General features: G+C 34.5%; 1 protein-coding gene and 1 non-coding gene across 2 annotated transcripts; one reads left to right on the forward strand and one right to left on the reverse strand.

The window, feature by feature from the left end:
* Positions 1-6,594: 6,594 nt before the first annotated feature.
* On the forward strand, positions 6,595-7,581 carry LOC123705943. The gene has a single exon (XM_045655060.1). It carries the CDS (start codon positions 6,595-6,597, stop codon positions 7,579-7,581), a length of 987 nt encoding a protein of 328 aa, XP_045511016.1.
* Positions 7,582-12,924: 5,343 nt separating this feature from the next.
* On the reverse strand, positions 12,925-12,997 carry Trnav-aac. The gene has a single exon. It is a non-coding gene; the product is annotated as a tRNA-Val (tRNA).
* Between the last annotated feature and the right edge of the window lie 6,164 nt (positions 12,998-19,161).

A 19,161-nucleotide genomic window follows, 5' to 3' on the forward strand; every position in this document is an offset into this window, starting at 1 on the left:
ACGCAATTGGACACGCAGATTATAAAAATACGTACAAAAAAGAGGTAGCATGAAGAAAACTTCAAGAAAAGACTCTGATAGATGGTAAAAAATTTATTGTTTATATTTCATACATTTTATGTTTTTAATTTTCTTTGAAATAATTTACAAATTGTGATCGAACATTAAGCGCTGCTAAGTCTGCCCTATGTCTATTGGCATGCATTGGTACGAATGCTCCTAAAGTGTCCGAAAATTGTTTATTTTCGTATGTGCACCTTCTTGTATCTGCAATAAGTTATGCAAGTATACTGCAGCTTTAACAATTTTAATAGTATTATTCAAATCTGTTTCAAAGGGCCTCAAGAATATTCTAAATTTTTGTGCTAAAATGCCAAACGCACATTTTACTACTACTCGTGCCCTACTTAATGATTTATTAAATCTTTTTTTATCATTGTCATTCATTGCTGCGTCTCTTGTCTCATTAGAAAGGTTTCTAATTTAAATCTTCAATGAATACATGTGGTGTAGTCTGTTTGAAACCTGGCAAAGGTTTTGGAGCTGGCAAATTCAGATACCGTCCACTTTTTAAAAGCTGATAAAATGATGAGTTCTCAAATATTGTAGTATCGGAATCTTTACCATAATTATGATCCTACATCTATGTAAGTAAATTTGTAATGTGGATCAACTATTGCCAATAACACAGTAGAAAATCGTTTTTTATAGCAATAGAACAGTGAGCCGCTGTTAGGTGGATATTTAATAACAATATGCTTGCCGTCAATACTCCCGAGGCAATTAGGAAAACCCCATGTTGTTTGAAATGCTTCAGCTATTTCCAATCATGTTTTAGTAGAAGGAACCGGGATGTACTCTGGCTGTAGTATTTTCCAAATTTGTTCGCATACTTGAGTTACTATCTTTGAAACGGTGCATTCACCCAAACGATAAGAAAAATATATTGTTGTGTATGTGTCACCAGTTGCTAAAAATGACATTGACTGAGATGACATTCTGAAATTACGTCTGCACCTGCAGTCGTCAAAAATGACAATGGCATATCAATGCGAAAAAGTTGCGAAACATTGCTGTGTACTAACGTTTCGCAGATATTTCGCTACGCTGTAGTTTCGCAGAGATTCGCTGCCGCACGCGAACGCGTCGGTGTACTAAAGGCGTTAGTTCCGTACTTTGTTTATTTCATCTTGGCAACAAACCGTGTCCATACATCAAGCCCTAATGGAAGTATCTTGTAGTGATTTTGTCAGGTTTCAAAACTCCTGTTGCTCTCGCATTTTATATTAGGTAGGTATATATATATTATATTCAGTAAAATTTAATGACCTTACAGTGATATTTTAAGCTGTATATATCTACCTAATATTAAATAATTTAATTTCTCTTCGTACGTCCGGTAATGTCTGGAAGAAATCACTACATAGCGATAAGACCGCCAATTTAGGTTAAGTCTTATTGTAATAATTCTAAGATTTTTGTAGGATTAATAAATTAATAAATACTTAAAATAAAATAAAACAGTAACCACATAACTAGGTATTAGGTAACTAGATATGTGGTTGTTTTATTACCATACTACATAATTATAATATTTAACCATATTAATCATAATATAAAAATGAATCTCAAAATGTGTTGGTAAGCGCATAACTTGACAACGGCTTAACCGATTTCGTTAATTCTTTTTTATAATATTCCTTGAAGTTCGAGGATGGTTCTTAAGTGGAGAAAACGTGAATATGTACCACGGGCGAAGCCGGGGCGGACCGCTAGTCTTCTATAATATAAAAATGAATTCCAAAATGTGTTGGTAAGCGCATAACTTGAGAACGGCTGAACCGATTTCGTTAATTTTTTTATATTATATTCCTTGAAGTACGAGGATGGTTCTTATGTAGAGAAAACGTAAACATGTACCACGGGCGAAGCCGGGGCGGACTGCTAGTATTATAAATGCGAAAGAACTGTCTGTCTGTCTGTTACTCAATCACTTAAATTAAACTACTGAACCAATTTGCATGAAATTTGGTATGGAGATATTTTGATACCCGAGAAATGACATAGGCTACCTTTTATTGCGAAACATGTACCACGGGCGGACCACTAGTTTTTTTATAAAATGGTAATTGCTATGCAATTGGCACTATTTTGCATTTGTAAAGACAAATTCAATAGCAAACAGGAGACGACTCAAATCTTTCGCGAGCGCGCGGTTTCACCCAAATTTTATTTCGCAATATACAATGTAATTTCGCGGAAATAGTGAATATTTCCGCTGTCCCAATTGATATCCTGTCAAAGCCGTTCAATATATCTCTTGTCGGGCGTGTTGCTCACATGTTTTTATGTTGGACGTGATCCATATTGCCTCCAGAAGACAATGTAACATATTGTATAGAGCATATATTTTTTCCCTTCGATTTTGTGATCTATGTAATAATTATAATATAAAAATATAGATAGGTATTTATAAATTTTACTACCTATCACATTGACATAAAAATATAGAGTTAGCACTAATATTATATAAACATTAGGTATCACGTTTGCTAATAAGTTTCGACTATCGAGATGGTAAATCATAGATGGTAAATTCAGACAGTTAGAGAAATAGAAGGCAAAGATGAAGTTGTTTGTAGACACGGTGCTTACAACAAAATAACAAAACAAAATAATCTTAATTTTAAATTACCTAACTAACGAGTAATCGCATCTCATGAAAGCAATATAATTATTTTATATGAATCTGACATGTTCGAAAATATCATTCAGGTTCTTTATCAAGCTAAGGAACAACATGGTTTTAAATGCTTACCTAGATATTTTAAATGATTTAATAGTGCATAACTTCATTTCCACAAAGAAATTTAAAAGAAGCTATTCTAATTAGCTCTATTAAATTATTAGCTTGTATGCATTTTCAAATAATTCCTAGTTTAGGGGTCCTAACCTACATCCAGTTTCTATTATTGCCAGTCTACAGATTATACAATAATCTTTGACATAAGCCCGTTTACACACAGATCACGTATCTCAGTATGTATCGGTTCATACGTCAAGGAGGATACACACGTACGGAGTTTGACATGGATGTACACGTGACCTTATTGGGTTTGTGGGTGAATGCCAGCGGATATTGGGATAGGGTATTATAGTGTATTGTGGGTTATATTATGACGATTTAGATGGTATGTGAAACGAAAGTGAATTAGGTACCAGATTAACACAGTCTGTGATAAATTCTTAGTTGAGACGTTTTAATTATATTGTAATTATTTGTCACAGATTCTGTTTGAATGAGTGTTTTCCAGTTGTTATTATATGTATGTCGTCATACATTCGACATTCATAAAAGATGTATAAGAATAGAGGTACCAATCCATATGACTTATGAGGCAATTGAGCCCGGAGAGACACAAATTAGGTATTGTATTCCTTAAATCTATTGTCACACCTGCCCCCCTAGCCAAGGCCCAAGTGGCTTTCTATTAGCGTAAAGTTCAATAGAATAGACTACGAATGTATGAGATTGACGTAAGCTGTAGATAAACGTATCTCCAGCTTACGTCAATCTCATACATTCACAATCTATTGTATCAAACTTTACGCTAACAGAAAGCCACTTGTCTAGGGGGGCAGTTCACCTTATTATACTCGTATTTATCCTGTTTAGTACAACAGTTTAAGTTTCGAAAGTATTCCCGTAAATATCCTTTGTTGCTAAGACCTAGAAAGTTGAGCCCTGATTCCTGAAACTTTAAATGAATTTTAAGGCAGCACGTAAAGACACTCCAAGAGTTCAGATAGCTAAATAGCTAAGTTTGGTGTAATTAAGATGCAGTCACTCTGTGAGTTATCACTTGGAATTAATGAGTTTTGTATTATGACCTAAACAGTGACGTCAGAGCACAGTTGGAGTGCCTATTTGTGTTTCCCTTGGGATTTAATTGACATCTAACTCGTGGTTTTCTAACGCTAAATGATTATAAAACTTTTGACGGGGCTTTTAGAAGTTTTCTTTTAGGATTTTTTGGTGGAAATTAAATTAAGGAGCGTCATTTTTTGCAAGCTTGTCCATTAACTCAAATTTACTGTTGACACTATCCAGCTTTTCTACTTGCACTACATACCTCTGCGGATTAGGAATCTTTTTGTATCAAAATAATATTCACTTAACAAACTCTCCGTTTTAATATTCACTTTTGAACTAGGTATATCAATCAAATCTCAGTTGTCATTTCTCAAGGAGGTGTGTCATTTCTTATCTCTCTTCTTTTTCTTACGTGGCATTTTCTGATCCCAGTGAGGACGGATTCTGCCACATATCTTATCAATTGATAATACATCCAATGTGACACATAAATGACATTTTAGTCGGACAAATGCACAGGGCAAGATAGTAAACACCGTATGAAAGCCAGTCAAAAATAGCCACCCTAGTTACACCCAAGAGATATTCAGCCAGGGTGTAACAAAAATGAAAAAATACAACTTATCTACCAATTGCAATCCCAGTGCAGTCCCCTCGCAGATGCTTCGATAGGTTTTTTTTTATCTTCGAGGGAAAGCCGGGGGCAATACGTTTGTCGCAGATATGAGAATTGCTTACGTTTGGTGAAATTGAATTCCAGTTCAGATGATTGGCCTTTATTGGTATTGTTGCGATGCGTAAAAGCATTTTTGGTTTCTCGTAGATTTAAGGTATACGGATTACGGATATCGTAAAGGTTAATGACCCGTTCTAACTAATAAGTAGAAAATATGTTGTACCTAATAAATAACAACCGAATTTGCAACCGAATTTTGAAAGTGAATTAATTAATTTATTGTGTTAAATTGCATGTGAAAAGAAATGCGATGATATTAATTTTATAATTTTCTAAATAAACTGTTTTAAAAAACACAGGAAATTAATTTCCTAATTTTCATTGTCATTACAAATTGTTTACAGGTTGTTTATCGATTTATGGCACTACTCATGATTAAGCAGTGCTAAACCAAAAAGAAAATTCTGCGGATTTGTTTTTAAAGCAACTATTAGGTGCTATGGTAAAAAATATTCAATTTTAAAAAGCTTTTACGTGAATTTTATACAAAGTTAAAGTGGTCCTGGTAAAATGTTATCAAAAATACAACGTTTTTATGTATATCGTGTTACTAATTAGAGTAAAGCGCTTAAATAAAATCTAAGTTCTTTTCTCAAATAATATTTTAAATGTAATATTTTAATAATTATTTCTATGGCTGTTATATTTTAATAATTATTTCTATGGCTGTTATCACATAATTCCTTTTTATAAAAGGCTTGGCTAATCATTTAACTGTTAAGAAAAATAACAAAAGTATTTCTTTGACACGTTTTGACCCCTTAACCGAGCCCACCGAGCCTATCGCAATTTTACATTAAACTTTGTCACGCAAGGTCGTTCATAGATAAACTAGAAACCACAGACTAAAAATGTTTGTCTAGAGTCGAGTTTAGAAACTGTAGTTTTCAGGAAGTTTTTATTGACTTGTACTTGCTCTGTGGTTAGGGTTTTTTAAAGTTTATTGGCGACAATTTATGTTGTTTTTGCGTGTTTTATGGTAGTTTACGCCGTGAAAACATCTGTCATAGAGGCTTAAGTGGTATATGGTAGGGTCAGTGGGTTAACTGCTTCATTTTTGAACCTTAACTAGATTGCGTTTATGTGGGAACAAATGGTCAGTTTATATTATTTAAAGTTATCCTAATCTGGGTGAAGAAGATAAACAAAATAGACAAGATAGGCACAATTTATGATAGACACTCTACAATAAATTTATCTATAACAAAAAAAGGTAAATAAAAGTAAATAGTATTATATTATTATTATATATTATTATATTTATATAGTACTAGCTTTCCGCCCGCGGCTTCGCCCGCGTTTTCAGAGAAAACCCCGCATAGTTCCCTTTCCCGTGGGATTTCCGGGATAAAACCTACCTATACTATCTCTCAAGTTGGATCAAACTGAACATGGTGTGCGAATTTTATTATAATCGGTTAAGTGGTTTAGGAGTCCATTGAGGACAAACATTGTGACACGAGATTTATATAATATATTAAGATTATATTGTATTATTATATTTAGTATTTATTATAAAGGCGAAAGTTTGTAAGTATGGATGTATGGATGTATGGATGTTTGTTACTCTTTCACGAAAAACTAATGAATGGATTTGAATGAAACTTTACCACAATATAGCTTATACATCAGAATAACATATAGGATAGGTTTTATCCCGGAAATCCCACGGGAACGGGAACTATGCGGGTTTTCCTTTGAAAACGCGGGCGAAGCCGCGGGCGGAAATCTAGTTATACATATATTTTTGTCGTCATTAATAACCAAAATTCCTTACAGATTATAAAAATATTAAAATATATTAAGCCACACACACACACCACACACACCAATATATTAAGCCACACTACACCACCACACACCACAATAATATATTAAGCCACAAATTAACAGAAAACAGCTGAAAGAATTACATGACAGTGCCATCTATTGAATAATTGAGGTATTATTTTGTAATAAATCGATAATTGTAACCACAGATAAAATGACTAAATGCAATGGATGTGGTAAATTCGTCTCGTCAACAGAGGGCGTTAAGTGTTACAAATGTTCAGGTGTTTACGATAGAATTTGTATAAAATTATCGAAAACTTACAAAGTCCCAAACGACTGGTTGTGCCCGGGATGTGTAAGTAAGCTCCCCAGGCGGGACAATACTGAGACACCCATAAAGTCATTCGAAACGCCAACCGCAAGAGCAAATCCTCCATCGGATTATAATCATTCAACTATTCTTGAAGAATTACATGCATTTAGGTCAGATATGAGATCGCAACTAGCTATGATACGCGAAGATATTGCGGGTTTTAGTGACAAGATGGAAGAACTATCCAAAACAGTCGATTGTGTTACTCAACGCTTGGAAACAATTGAACAAAAAGTTGAAACATTAGAAAATAGCCAAATTAACTCGTCTTCAAGCGCGGAACTCCAAAATACTATTACACAGCTAAAAAAGGAATTAAACGATCGAGATCAGGAATGCTTGCTCATGGATGTAGATATTACGGGCATCCCGGAAACTCCGGGGGAAAACCTACAACATGTTATAAGTTTAGTTGCTAAAAAGTTGGCCATAACCCTGGACGCAAATGATATAGTGCACGCTCAAAGAAGCGGTCCTCAACGTTCGCGTGTCGAGACAAATCGTGAGAACTCACCACGCCCTATATCTGTTCGCTTTGCAAGACGCTCACTACGTGACAATTTCCTAAAAAATGCGCGTGTAAGAAGAGGCGCAGATACAACGGACCTCAGCCCTGGAAACAATCCGCGGCGTTTCTATGTGAATGAGCGCTTAACTTATATGAATAGACAATTATTTCACAAAGCGAGATTAGAGGGATGTAGACTCAAATGGCGGTATGTATGGACCAAAGACGGTCGTGTATACGCTCGCCGAGACACTGATACGGTGGTTAAACGTATACGATCTGAGGCCGATTTTGAAACGATTTTTGGGTCTGGCTAGTTTTCGTCAATTGTTTTTTTAATGTTAAATTGTCACCCAATATTGTTTCATGTAGTTTTTGTAATGTTTCACAAAATCATACATTGTATAAAGTAAGCTTCTTATTGTTTTATGAAATGTCAAAACTCAACCCTAATTTATCTTTGTCATCATTATATTTCTTGATTTGCAATGTGTTTGTTTTTGTTGTGTTTTATGTTTTTTACAGTTTATTTAACCGCTTCTATGTACTATCTAGACTAGTCTGTTATGTGATGCCAAAATATCATAATGTGGTTTTTTCATTGATATACATGCTACTACATTATGTTAATAATGTGTTATTAGTTATAGTAAAAGTAATTCTGGTCTTAAAAATGATAAGTAGCCTTGCCGGTCAATTAACCCTTTTATTTAATATTATTTTAAACATGTGTATTATGTTTAATTCCATACGATACATATTATCAACTTTTTTGTATACATTTTTTATTATGAATTATAAAAAAATATTCCATTTCAACCATTTAGAAGTACTTTTTAAACATACAAGTTTTATATTGTCTTATGATCGTAAATTCTGTGATATACCTATATGTGTTTTAATTTTATTACACCCTTTTCTATACAAAATATATTTACATTTTTTATATGTGTAATGTCTGAACCTTGTATTGTTTGTGTTTTGAATGAGCATGAATTATATTTAAGTTACTTTTTACAATATTGTGTTCTATTGTTACATTACCATTACATTGTTTTGCATTCGTACATGTGTATACTGCTTAATTCCATAAGATACATAATATTTTTATCAACTTTTATGTATATGTCTTTTATTATGAACTCTTTGAAAATATCCAACAAAAACAATTTGGATGTACTATATATGCAAGTTTTACATTACATTGAGAACATTAATTCTGTCAAGAATCGAATATATTATTGTGTTTTAATTATAATCATTGCACCCTTTTATATACAAATTTTAATTGCGTTTTTTATGTGTGTAATGATTGTACATTGTACCTACTGTTTGTGTTTTAAAACATGAAATATATATTAATATTTTTTTACAATATTGTGTTCTATTATTATATTACCAATACATTATTTTACTTTATATGAATTCATTTTTAAATTTTATTAACTTTTTTAAAAATTATTTGCTAACTAAATTTTATACAAACACACTTTCTGCATTGAATACATATCATTGCTATCTAGTCACATATACACTTGAGGGTCGTTACAAGCATAGAATAATGTTATCATGTGGTATGATGTTGCCTGTCATTGCATTATGATGGCCAAGAAACATGTTAAAATTGGTCTACTTAATCCTGGCTCACTGGCAAATAAAGCAGATGAACTAATACCCGTTGTGCATAGATCCAATCTAGATCTTTTATTTATAAATGAAACATGGATTCGTTTACATGAGGAAGGCCTGGCACCTAAGTTAATCGGATATCATTTTTGGAATATCCCTCGTCCACAGAGCATACGTACCCGGGGTGGTGGCGTGGGCGTTTATTTTAGGAAGGGAACGCATCTGCAAAAGTTGAAACATCCGCTGCACGCGAATGTTGAGCAGCTCTGGGTAAGTCTAAACATCGGAAGTTTCAAAATTCTAATTGGCACAGCGTATAGGCCGCCATGGTTAAATATTGATTCTTTCTTCGACGCACTTACCGATTCTATATGTTCTTTTCCAAGATTTGAAAAAATAATAGTCTTGGGTGATTTTAATATAAATCTGCTTCAAACCAATCAACAGTCTGCTAAGCTATATGAATTCCTCAATTACTGCAATCTCAAACAACATGTAGATGGGCCAACGCACTTTACTGACCACAGTCATTCATTAATAGATGTTATAAGTAGTAATATGGACATAAAAAACGTCGATATAAAGTACATACCTGAACTTAGTAGTCACGCACTTATCTCATTTAATCTACCTATGAATGAAGTAGTAAAAATTAAACCTTGCTGGAAAATATACAGATCGTTAAAGGACATTGATATTGAACATTTTAATAATGATTTAATGAATATAGATTGGAAAAGTATTTCGTGCCTACCTAATGTAAATGATACAGTTAATGTGTTTACGGATATTTTGATACTGTTGTTTGATAATCATGCGCCATATAAAAAAAAAATATTTTCCAAAAGTTCTGTTTCACATCCTTGGATTACCTATACAATAAAGGAAATGATGAAATTGAGGAATGAAGCTTTTGACAACTATCGAACTACTAAAAGTGACACACATAAGGACTATTATAAACAACTAAAAAAAATTACTAATACAGCTTTATTTAACGAGAAACGTGCATTTTTTAGTAAAAAAGTTAATGACCAGTTTACTAATCCACGTATTCTCTGGAAAAATCTCAAAAAATCGCTCAACATAAATAAGAAACCAGAAGTAGAGATCCCACCACATTTAAATAATCCAAATCTTATAAATGCGTCATTTCTTAATGCTCCCGGCAATAATGATATTGGTATTGACATTATTCGGAAGTTCAGTGATTGTAGATATGGAGACTCTAAATTTGACATCCGCACAGTTTCCCAAAATGAAGTAAAAAAGGTTATTGATTCTTTGCATTCAAATGCGACAGGTTTTGATGGTATTAACTTGGATATGGTAGCTCTAACTATGCCTAATAGCCTCTATACCATAACTTCTATAATAAATAAATCAATCGAATCACACACCTTTCCAGAATTATGGAAAAGGGCTATAGTAAAACCATTACCTAAAATCAATGAACCAGTGAATGTGAAAGATCTAAGACCAATCAGCATTTTGCCATGTTTATCTAAGGTTTTGGAACGTATAGTGTACATGCAGACGATCTCATATCTGGAAGAGAACAATATTTTACCGTCACGTCAGTCAGGCTTTAGAAAGCGTCATGGTACAGCCACTGCACTCTTAGATGTTACTGATAGTTTGCTGACTGCTCAGGATCGCGGGGAAGGGTCCATCTTAGTACTATTAGATTTTTCGCGTGCGTTTGATACAATAAATATTAATCTGTTGCTTGCTAAATTGTATTTTTATGGTTTCGAACCTGGGACCATTGAGTGGTTTAGGAGCTACCTGTGCGGTCGAACCCAAGCTGTGGAAGTTCATGGAAGCGATGGAATTGCCGTTAAATCAGACTTACAGCCGCTTATTAGAGGAGTGCCGCAAGGCTCTATTTTAGGCCCTTTACTTTTTATTCTTTATACAGCAGAGGTTATAAATGAAATTCAACATTGCCAGTATCATCTCTATGCAGACGATATTCAAATATATTTGTCCTTTAAACCTAATGATACAGCCAGGGCCGTGGTAAAAATTAATGAAGACCTGGATAGGATAGCAGCCTGGGCAGATTCGGTATCGTTAGCGTTAAATCCTAGTAAAACAAAGTTCATGGTATTGGGATCTAAAAAACAAATAAAAGATATTGTTAGTAATAATTTGGACATAAAGGTACAAGGTGTTCCAGTGGAAAGAGTTTTAGAGGTTCGTAATCTGGGACTTATCTTTGATCAAGAGCTTAGATTCGAAACTTACATACAAAATTTAGTCAGGAACTGTTTTTACCGTTTAAAAGTTTTATATCAAATTCGTAGTTTTCTCAGCACTGATATTCGAATTAGGTTATGCGAGGCTCTTGTACTTTCTAAATTTAATTATGCTGACTGTGTATACGGGCCTCGACTTCTTGCAAGAACAGAGCGAATAGTGCAGCGAGTGCAAAATGCTTGTGCAAGATACTGTTTCGACATTCCACCTCGCACTCACGTGACACCTTACCTCAACGAGAGAAACATTTTAAAGATGTCTCTCAGAAGGGAACTCCACATTGCCACTTTGCTCTTCGGTATTGTGACTAGTAAAAAACCAACTTACCTCTATGAAAGACTGGAATGGTGCAGTGGTATTGTTAACACTCGTCTGGTGAGCAACCCGGCACTGCGCTTACAGCGGTATAGCACGGCGGCTTTTCGTGGTAGTTTTAGATACGTTTCGTGTAAGTGTTGGAATAACATTCCACCTCCCATTCGTAGTTTAGGATCTGTCTATGCATTTAAAAAACACTTAAAAATTAAACTAAATCATCACCAAAATCAGTTTCCTCCTGGCTCACGCGTTCTTCCCACTTACACGGCGTATATTACATAACTGCTGTGCCTGCTTGCTTCATCAGTGTCTAGTGCCGGCGTATAAATAGTTCTTGTGTAGTTAATGGTAGTGTTATATATATATGTATATATATATATAATATGTGTGTATGTATGTATGTGTGATATTATGTGTATATGTATATGTATTATGTATAAACGATTATTTGTTGTATACTATATTATATAAATATTTATATCCGTTCGGGCTATATTGACTGGCAGTCGTGCTCTGTTATTTGAGCCGCAAGTCATTTGTATTACTGGTCCTCACTGAAAACCAGTGTTGCAGAAACACTCTGTAACTTTTGCTGACGTGGGGACCCTTTTGGCATCACATTAACTTTATTTGCTTTTAATTTTAATTTTTTATTTTATTTTGTATTTCTTCTTTTTGTTCGTTTTTTATTTTAATTACATTGTTTGTCAAAATTGGTGCCAAATAAATGAGTTTGAGTTTGAGTTTGAGTTTGAGTTAAAATAAAAACAAATTACACATCAAGGCTAGTCAGCTTTTGCCTTTTTATCATTTGTCTCCACTCCGCATAGCAGAACTCCTAAAATAATTCACGCAAGAAAAATTACAAAAATATAATGTAAGAAAAAATTCCCTAAGCGTTCCATTTCACCGGGTCAGCTGGCAAATAGATCAAAATATGTGAATTCTATTTTAAGATGTGTCCCCAGAATGTCCAAACATGAATGTATTGAGAGGAAATATTCCAAGTGAAGCCAATCAGGCAAAATAACCAAATAGTCGACAATACACCCAGTCGTTTGAAAGGGACTATTTCAGTATCTTTCACGGTTATCGCACAAATACTATATGATATTTAAAATTATACAAGTTGTTTGTTGGAGTGGAATGGAGATTCTATAGCATTCTATAGACTACCTATGGAATGATAAGCATAGGATCTAAATAAATTTATGAAATCACGGATTTAAAACTATTTGTCTTTTTATTTGACATGAAGCTATTCGATTTTATCATCTTCACAAAATATTAAAAAAGGGTTCTTTTTGTATTTTGTGTATTTGAATTTACTGAAGGTATTGGTAATAATAATTATATTCTAAAAAAACTATGTGAACTATTCTCACACGTAACGATAAACGAACTATCGTGTGCCAAATTTTCATCTTAAAAATTTGCGCCTATTAAAAAATTGTTTCCGCCCGGGATCGAACCGGGGGCCTTCTGCGTGTTAGGCAGATGTGATAACCGCTACACCACGGAAACTTACTTACTTCGTATATAAATAGGTACGCATCACAATAGAATATGGAGCAAATTGACCAATCACAATAATTGACCCTGATTAATGCAAGAAACCTGTTTTGTAGAAACAATGATAAAATGTGATATTTTAATCCCAGTCGTAAATTGTTTGTTTTTATTACCTACAGCTAGCTTCCGCCCGCGACTCCGTCGGCGCGGAAAAATTAAGATTTATTTTTTTCTACGTATTTTTCAGGGATAAAAAGTATCCTATTTTATGCCCAGGATAATAAGGTATAATTATACCAAGTTTCATCGAAATCGGACCGTTAGTTTTCACGTGATGCCTGAACATACAGACAGACAGATAGACAAAAATTTTTTTAATCACATATTTGGGTTTGGTATCGATCCAGTAACACCCCCTGCTATTTATTTTTTCAATATTTTCAATGTACAGAATTGACCCTTCTACAGATTTATTATATGTATAGATATCAATATAATTCAAGATTTGATAATGCATAATATCCATTTATTGCTGTAAATAATGAAGTTTGCGTAAATATTTCTATCTCATTGATTACAAATACTTTAATAAATATTACTGGCGTTCATTAAATGTAATTGGTCACCATTGTACTTACGAAGGTTTTGATCAATATGGTTTTACCAATACAAAATGCTACAGCACAGTAGTTATCTATCTGAAACTTAGTAAAAGTATTAGTATAGTATTTTATTATCTGTGGCATAGGTATAAAGACAAGAAAACATAGACACTAGAAGTTTCCAGACGATTTCAAGATTAAAATAAAACATCCAAATGTGCAAAAATGAATTATTTATTCCAATAAATATATATGAAAATAAAATAAAATGGTAACATACAATTAACCTACTTTTCCAGGGCACTGACCCAAGTGAATTTAAAACCTTCGGGACCAATCTTCATACATTTGCAGCGGGATATTTTTTAAAACGTAGCTACCTATTTTTAAAATTGAGTTTTCAGGTACTTAATATAATATTTAAATAACATTATCGTTTTATACTAATTTCACGACTGAATCTGTAAATACCTATCTGTAATATTTAAAATCAAAAGGTTGACTTTATTGAAGATTATTTTCGTATACGTTCCAAAATTTCTCAAGACAATAATACCATATACAAACCATTATTTATATTTACCATTATTTCCTAACATTATTACATAATGTGTGAACAAAAGCCATGCGTGAAGATTTATTGTTTACCGTAAACTTAATGGATGAAACAGGAAAAAAGCCTTAGCTGGTAAAGTCGTAAATGCGTCAAAAGACTCTCTGTTAATAAGGTATCACTGATATAAATAGGTCAGTATTGTTCTTTATGTGGCGAAAGATTGTCTCTATAACCTATGTTCCGTGACGTAAGAAATAATAAATAATTTCAAAGAAAAAAAACACAACCGTATCAACCACAGGTATCAACTATCAGGTACTAATAAGTTTATGTTATCTCAAGCCATGGGGTAGGTATTTGAAAATGTCTGTGTAAAATAGGATGAGTTCAGATAGGCTTCTTTAACTATACATGTTTCCTAATATCATTATTTACGAACAAGTTTGCTTTACAATATTGCAACAAAATGATCATGATTAAACAATTACGGAATTAAAAGCCACAAAACCTAATCTAAACAGCCTTATAGCACCAATACTTGATTACCAACAAAGAAGTGGTTCTTTAGCAAGCGTATGGACGCTTATCAACAAATAAACCGGTTCGCTTACGAAAAAATACGTATAAAAATCCACAATTTTCACGGGAAATAGACAATAAAGTACGCTCCGCTTCACCCTATCATACCTCTTTGAAACTCGATAGGTAATAGTACCATCTAGAGAAAACTCGACGTAATTGACTTACGCCCGCCTCGTTGAAAACGAAAGTAATATTATTATAAACGGGCTTTTAGCTGGCCGGGACTCAGTCTAATGCTATTAAATCACGGAAAACGTAAAGCGAGATTTATATGGATCCTACGAATTGGATTTTTAACAGTGACCTGGCTTGGCTTTGAGCATAGTCGTGCAGGACTATGTGCGGCATAATATATTTGCGCTGATTTAGTTTGCTTGGCACAAAATTCTTCCTTGTTTTTAGTAATCAGCCGACCCATTTTTTTCTACTTTTAGGTACTTTGCATTTTCTAAAAAATGTACCTTAGAGAATGCATAGCAAAAAAAAGATGTTACATGTTGTTAAGTCTGCCCAAAATATGTCTTCATACTGAAACCAAATAGCGCTAAAAGCTCTTCACGATTCTCCTCATGATTACAATGTATAAGCACATTCGTTATTTAATCGTTAAATCATACTTCGAAAAATTTCAATGTGATTCATACAAACACTTCAAATTACACCAGTCACTAGAGCACAATAATTGTATCAACAAACAATCCTCAGTCTAAATATAAACTGAAAATACAATTAACAAAACAATAGATCCGAACTTAATTAAACTTAACACCAGCACGATTGAAGATTAAATTTTATTTGTGTTCAAGTCCTCTCCATTATTACACAAAGTAGGCTTTCAATAGGCTCTAGACACCCTAGGCCACGTAATTAGCATCCTGCCTGAAAGATATTTGAATACGGCCGGGGTAGGGTTAGGCAAGGGGCACAATGTCAAATCAGTCGAAGTGTTTGTTAACCCCTTTTGTTACGTTTTAGCAGTATTGTGTATTGGGGTTTTATACTGGCAATTTAACCATCAGAATACTAAGTGCATTATTATCTTAGGTATTTTGCCATTGCTTGACATGAAAATAATGATACACATCGTAGACGTATACGGTGTTGAATCGATATTTTTAATCAGTCGCTTTTTTAATACTACCTACTTTATCTATCTACTACAAATAGTTAGTAGAGCAATTCATATAGGACTCTTCCTCTCTGTATATTTATACTTTTTAGTTTTTACCAACTCAGTGTCTTATAAAGATTTTTTTCATTAAAAATTTGCAAGGACTTGCGTGGTGTGGGCCACACCGTGTGGCTGCAATATGACACTTCGAAGGTACTGCACTTAATGGATAAGGGGCGTCTATAAACTACTACTGTATTATGACAATTCCAAAATTTGCATTATCTATGCTAAAATTTTGATTTGAATGAAGGGTGAGAAGTGTAGACCGCGCCTACAATCTCAGCGAGCAACGTATAGCGAGCGGTGTTAACGCTCCTCTGGACACGTTAATTGAAAGTGGATTGGAGGTGACAGTGTAGAACGGGCTTTACAATTTTTTAACCTAAAGGGATGTTTGTGTGCTGGCAATTTACAAGCATTGTACGATTCTTTTGTTCGAAGTGAATTTTGAATTTGGAATACTGATTTTGAATGGTGGATACAATTTAAATGGCGGTTGATTCTGATCGAATTCGTAAAGCGTTGCTCGAACTATTTCTATTTATGTAAAAATAAAACAAAACTTAACTGAGAAACAGAAGCTGATTTTTATCAAGACAAACATTAATATAAATTTATAAAGGATAGAAAAAATTCGATCACGAGGCGGGACTTGAACCCGCATCCTTCGCGCCATTCCGGGGCGGATGCCTAACCAACTCAGCCACTCGTGACCCGCCTGAGCAATCGAATTTATTCTATCCTTTCAGTTTTATGTGTCTTAAGGGACACACCGCGCGCCATCTATTGAGATGATTTAACAACCATTTCAACCAATATGAAGCACTTTTCAGTGAATACAATATTGTAACGATGGAACACGACCTTTTCTTGAATTTATATTTTTTTGTTTTTATGGCATTCAAATGCTTTATAAATATAAATTTATAAAGGATAGAAAAAATTCGATCACGAGGCGGGACTTGAACCCGCATCCTTCGCGCCATTCCGGGGCGGATGCCTAACCAACTCAGCCACTCGTGACCCGCCTGAGCAATCGAATTTATTCTATCCTTTCAGTTTTATGTGTCTTAAGGGACACACCGCGCGCCATCTATTGAGATGATTTAACAACCATTTCAACCAATATGAAGCACTTTTCAGTGAATACAATATTGTAACGATGGAACACGACCTTTTCTTGAATTTATATTTTTTTGTTTTTATGGCATTCAAATGCTTTATAAATATAAATTTATAAAGGATAGAAAAAATTCGATCACGAGGCGGGACTTGAACCCGCATCCTTCGCGCCATTCCGGGGCGGATGCCTAACCAACTCAGCCACTCGTGACCCGCCTGAGCAATCGAATTTATTCTATCCTTTCAGTTTTATGTGTCTTAAGGGACACACCGCGCGCCATCTATTGAGATGATTTAACAACCATTTCAACCAATATGAAGCACTTTTCAGTGAATACAATATTGTAACGATGGAACACGACCTTTTCTTGAATTTATATTTTTTTGTTTTTATGGCATTCAAATGCTTTATAAATATAAATTTATAAAGGATAGAAAAAATTCGATCACGAGGCGGGACTTGAACCCGCATCCTTCGCGCCATTCCGGGGCGGATGCCTAACCAACTCAGCCACTCGTGACCCGCCTGAGCAATCGAATTTATTCTATCCTTTCAGTTTTATGTGTCTTAAGGGACACACCGCGCGCCATCTATTGAGATGATTTAACAACCATTTCAACCAATATGAAGCACTTTTCAGTGAATACAATATTGTAACGATGGAACACGACCTTTTCTTGAATTTATATTTTTTTGTTTTTATGGCATTCAAATGCTTTATAAATATAAATTTATAAAGGATAGAAAAAATTCGATCACGAGGCGGGACTTGAACCCGCATCCTTCGCGCCATTCCGGGGCGGATGCCTAACCAACTCAGCCACTCGTGACCCGCCTGAGCAATCGAATTTATTCTATCCTTTCAGTTTTATGTGTCTTAAGGGACACACCGCGCGCCATCTATTGAGATGATTTAACAACCATTTCAACCAATATGAAGCACTTTTCAGTGAATACAATATTGTAACGATGGAACACGACCTTTTCTTGAATTTATATTTTTTTGTTTTTATGGCATTCAAATGCTTTATAAATATAAATTTATAAAGGATAGAAAAAATTCGATCACGAGGCGGGACTTGAACCCGCATCCTTCGCGCCATTCCGGGGCGGATGCCTAACCAACTCAGCCACTCGTGACCCGCCTGAGCAATCGAATTTATTCTATCCTTTCAGTTTTATGTGTCTTAAGGGACACACCGCGCGCCATCTATTGAGATGATTTAACAACCATTTCAACCAATATGAAGCACTTTTCAGTGAATACAATATTGTAACGATGGAACACGACCTTTTCTTGAATTTATATTTTTTTGTTTTTATGGCATTCAAATGCTTTATAAATTCGATTGCTCAGGCGGGTCACGAGTGGCTGAGTTGGTTAGGCATCCGCCCCGGAATGGCGCGAAGGATGCGGGTTCAAGTCCCGCCTCGTGATCGAATTTTTTCTATCCTTTATAAATTTATATTTATAAAGCATTTGAATGCCATAAAAACAAAAAATATAAATTCAAGAAAAGGTCGTGTTCCATCGTTACAATATTGTATTCACTGAAAAGTGCTTCATATTGGTTGAAATGGTTGTTAAATCATCTCAATAGATGGCGCGCGGTGTGTCCCTTAAGACACATAAAACTGAAAGGATAGAATAAATTCGATTGCTCAGGCGGGTCACGAGTGGCTGAGTTGGTTAGGCATCCGCCCCGGAATGGCGCGAAGGATGCGGGTTCAAGTCCCGCCTCGTGATCGAATTTTTTCTATCCTTTATAAATTTATATTTATAAAGCATTTGAATGCCATAAAAACAAAAAAATATAAATTCAAGAAAAGGTCGTGTTCCATCGTTACAATATTGTATTCACTGAAAAGTGCTTCATATTGGTTGAAATGGTTGTTAAATCATCTCAATAGATGGCGCGCGGTGTGTCCCTTAAGACACATAAAACTGAAAGGATAGAATAAATTCGATTGCTCAGGCGGGTCACGAGTGGCTGAGTTGGTTAGGCATCCGCCCCGGAATGGCGCGAAGGATGCGGGTTCAAGTCCCGCCTCGTGATCGAATTTTTTCTATCCTTTATAAATTTATATTTATAAAGCATTTGAATGCCATAAAAACAAAAAAATATAAATTCAAGAAAA

Source organism: Colias croceus, chromosome 1 (assembly GCF_905220415.1).
Source record: "Colias croceus chromosome 1, ilColCroc2.1".
In the NCBI taxonomy this organism is placed as follows: Eukaryota; Metazoa; Arthropoda; class Insecta; order Lepidoptera; family Pieridae; genus Colias; species Colias croceus.

Coding starts and splice junctions, on each gene's coding strand:
- LOC123705943 (XM_045655060.1), top strand. CDS start 6,595: ATGACTAAATGCAATGGATGTGGTAAATTCGTCTCGTCAACAGAGGGC.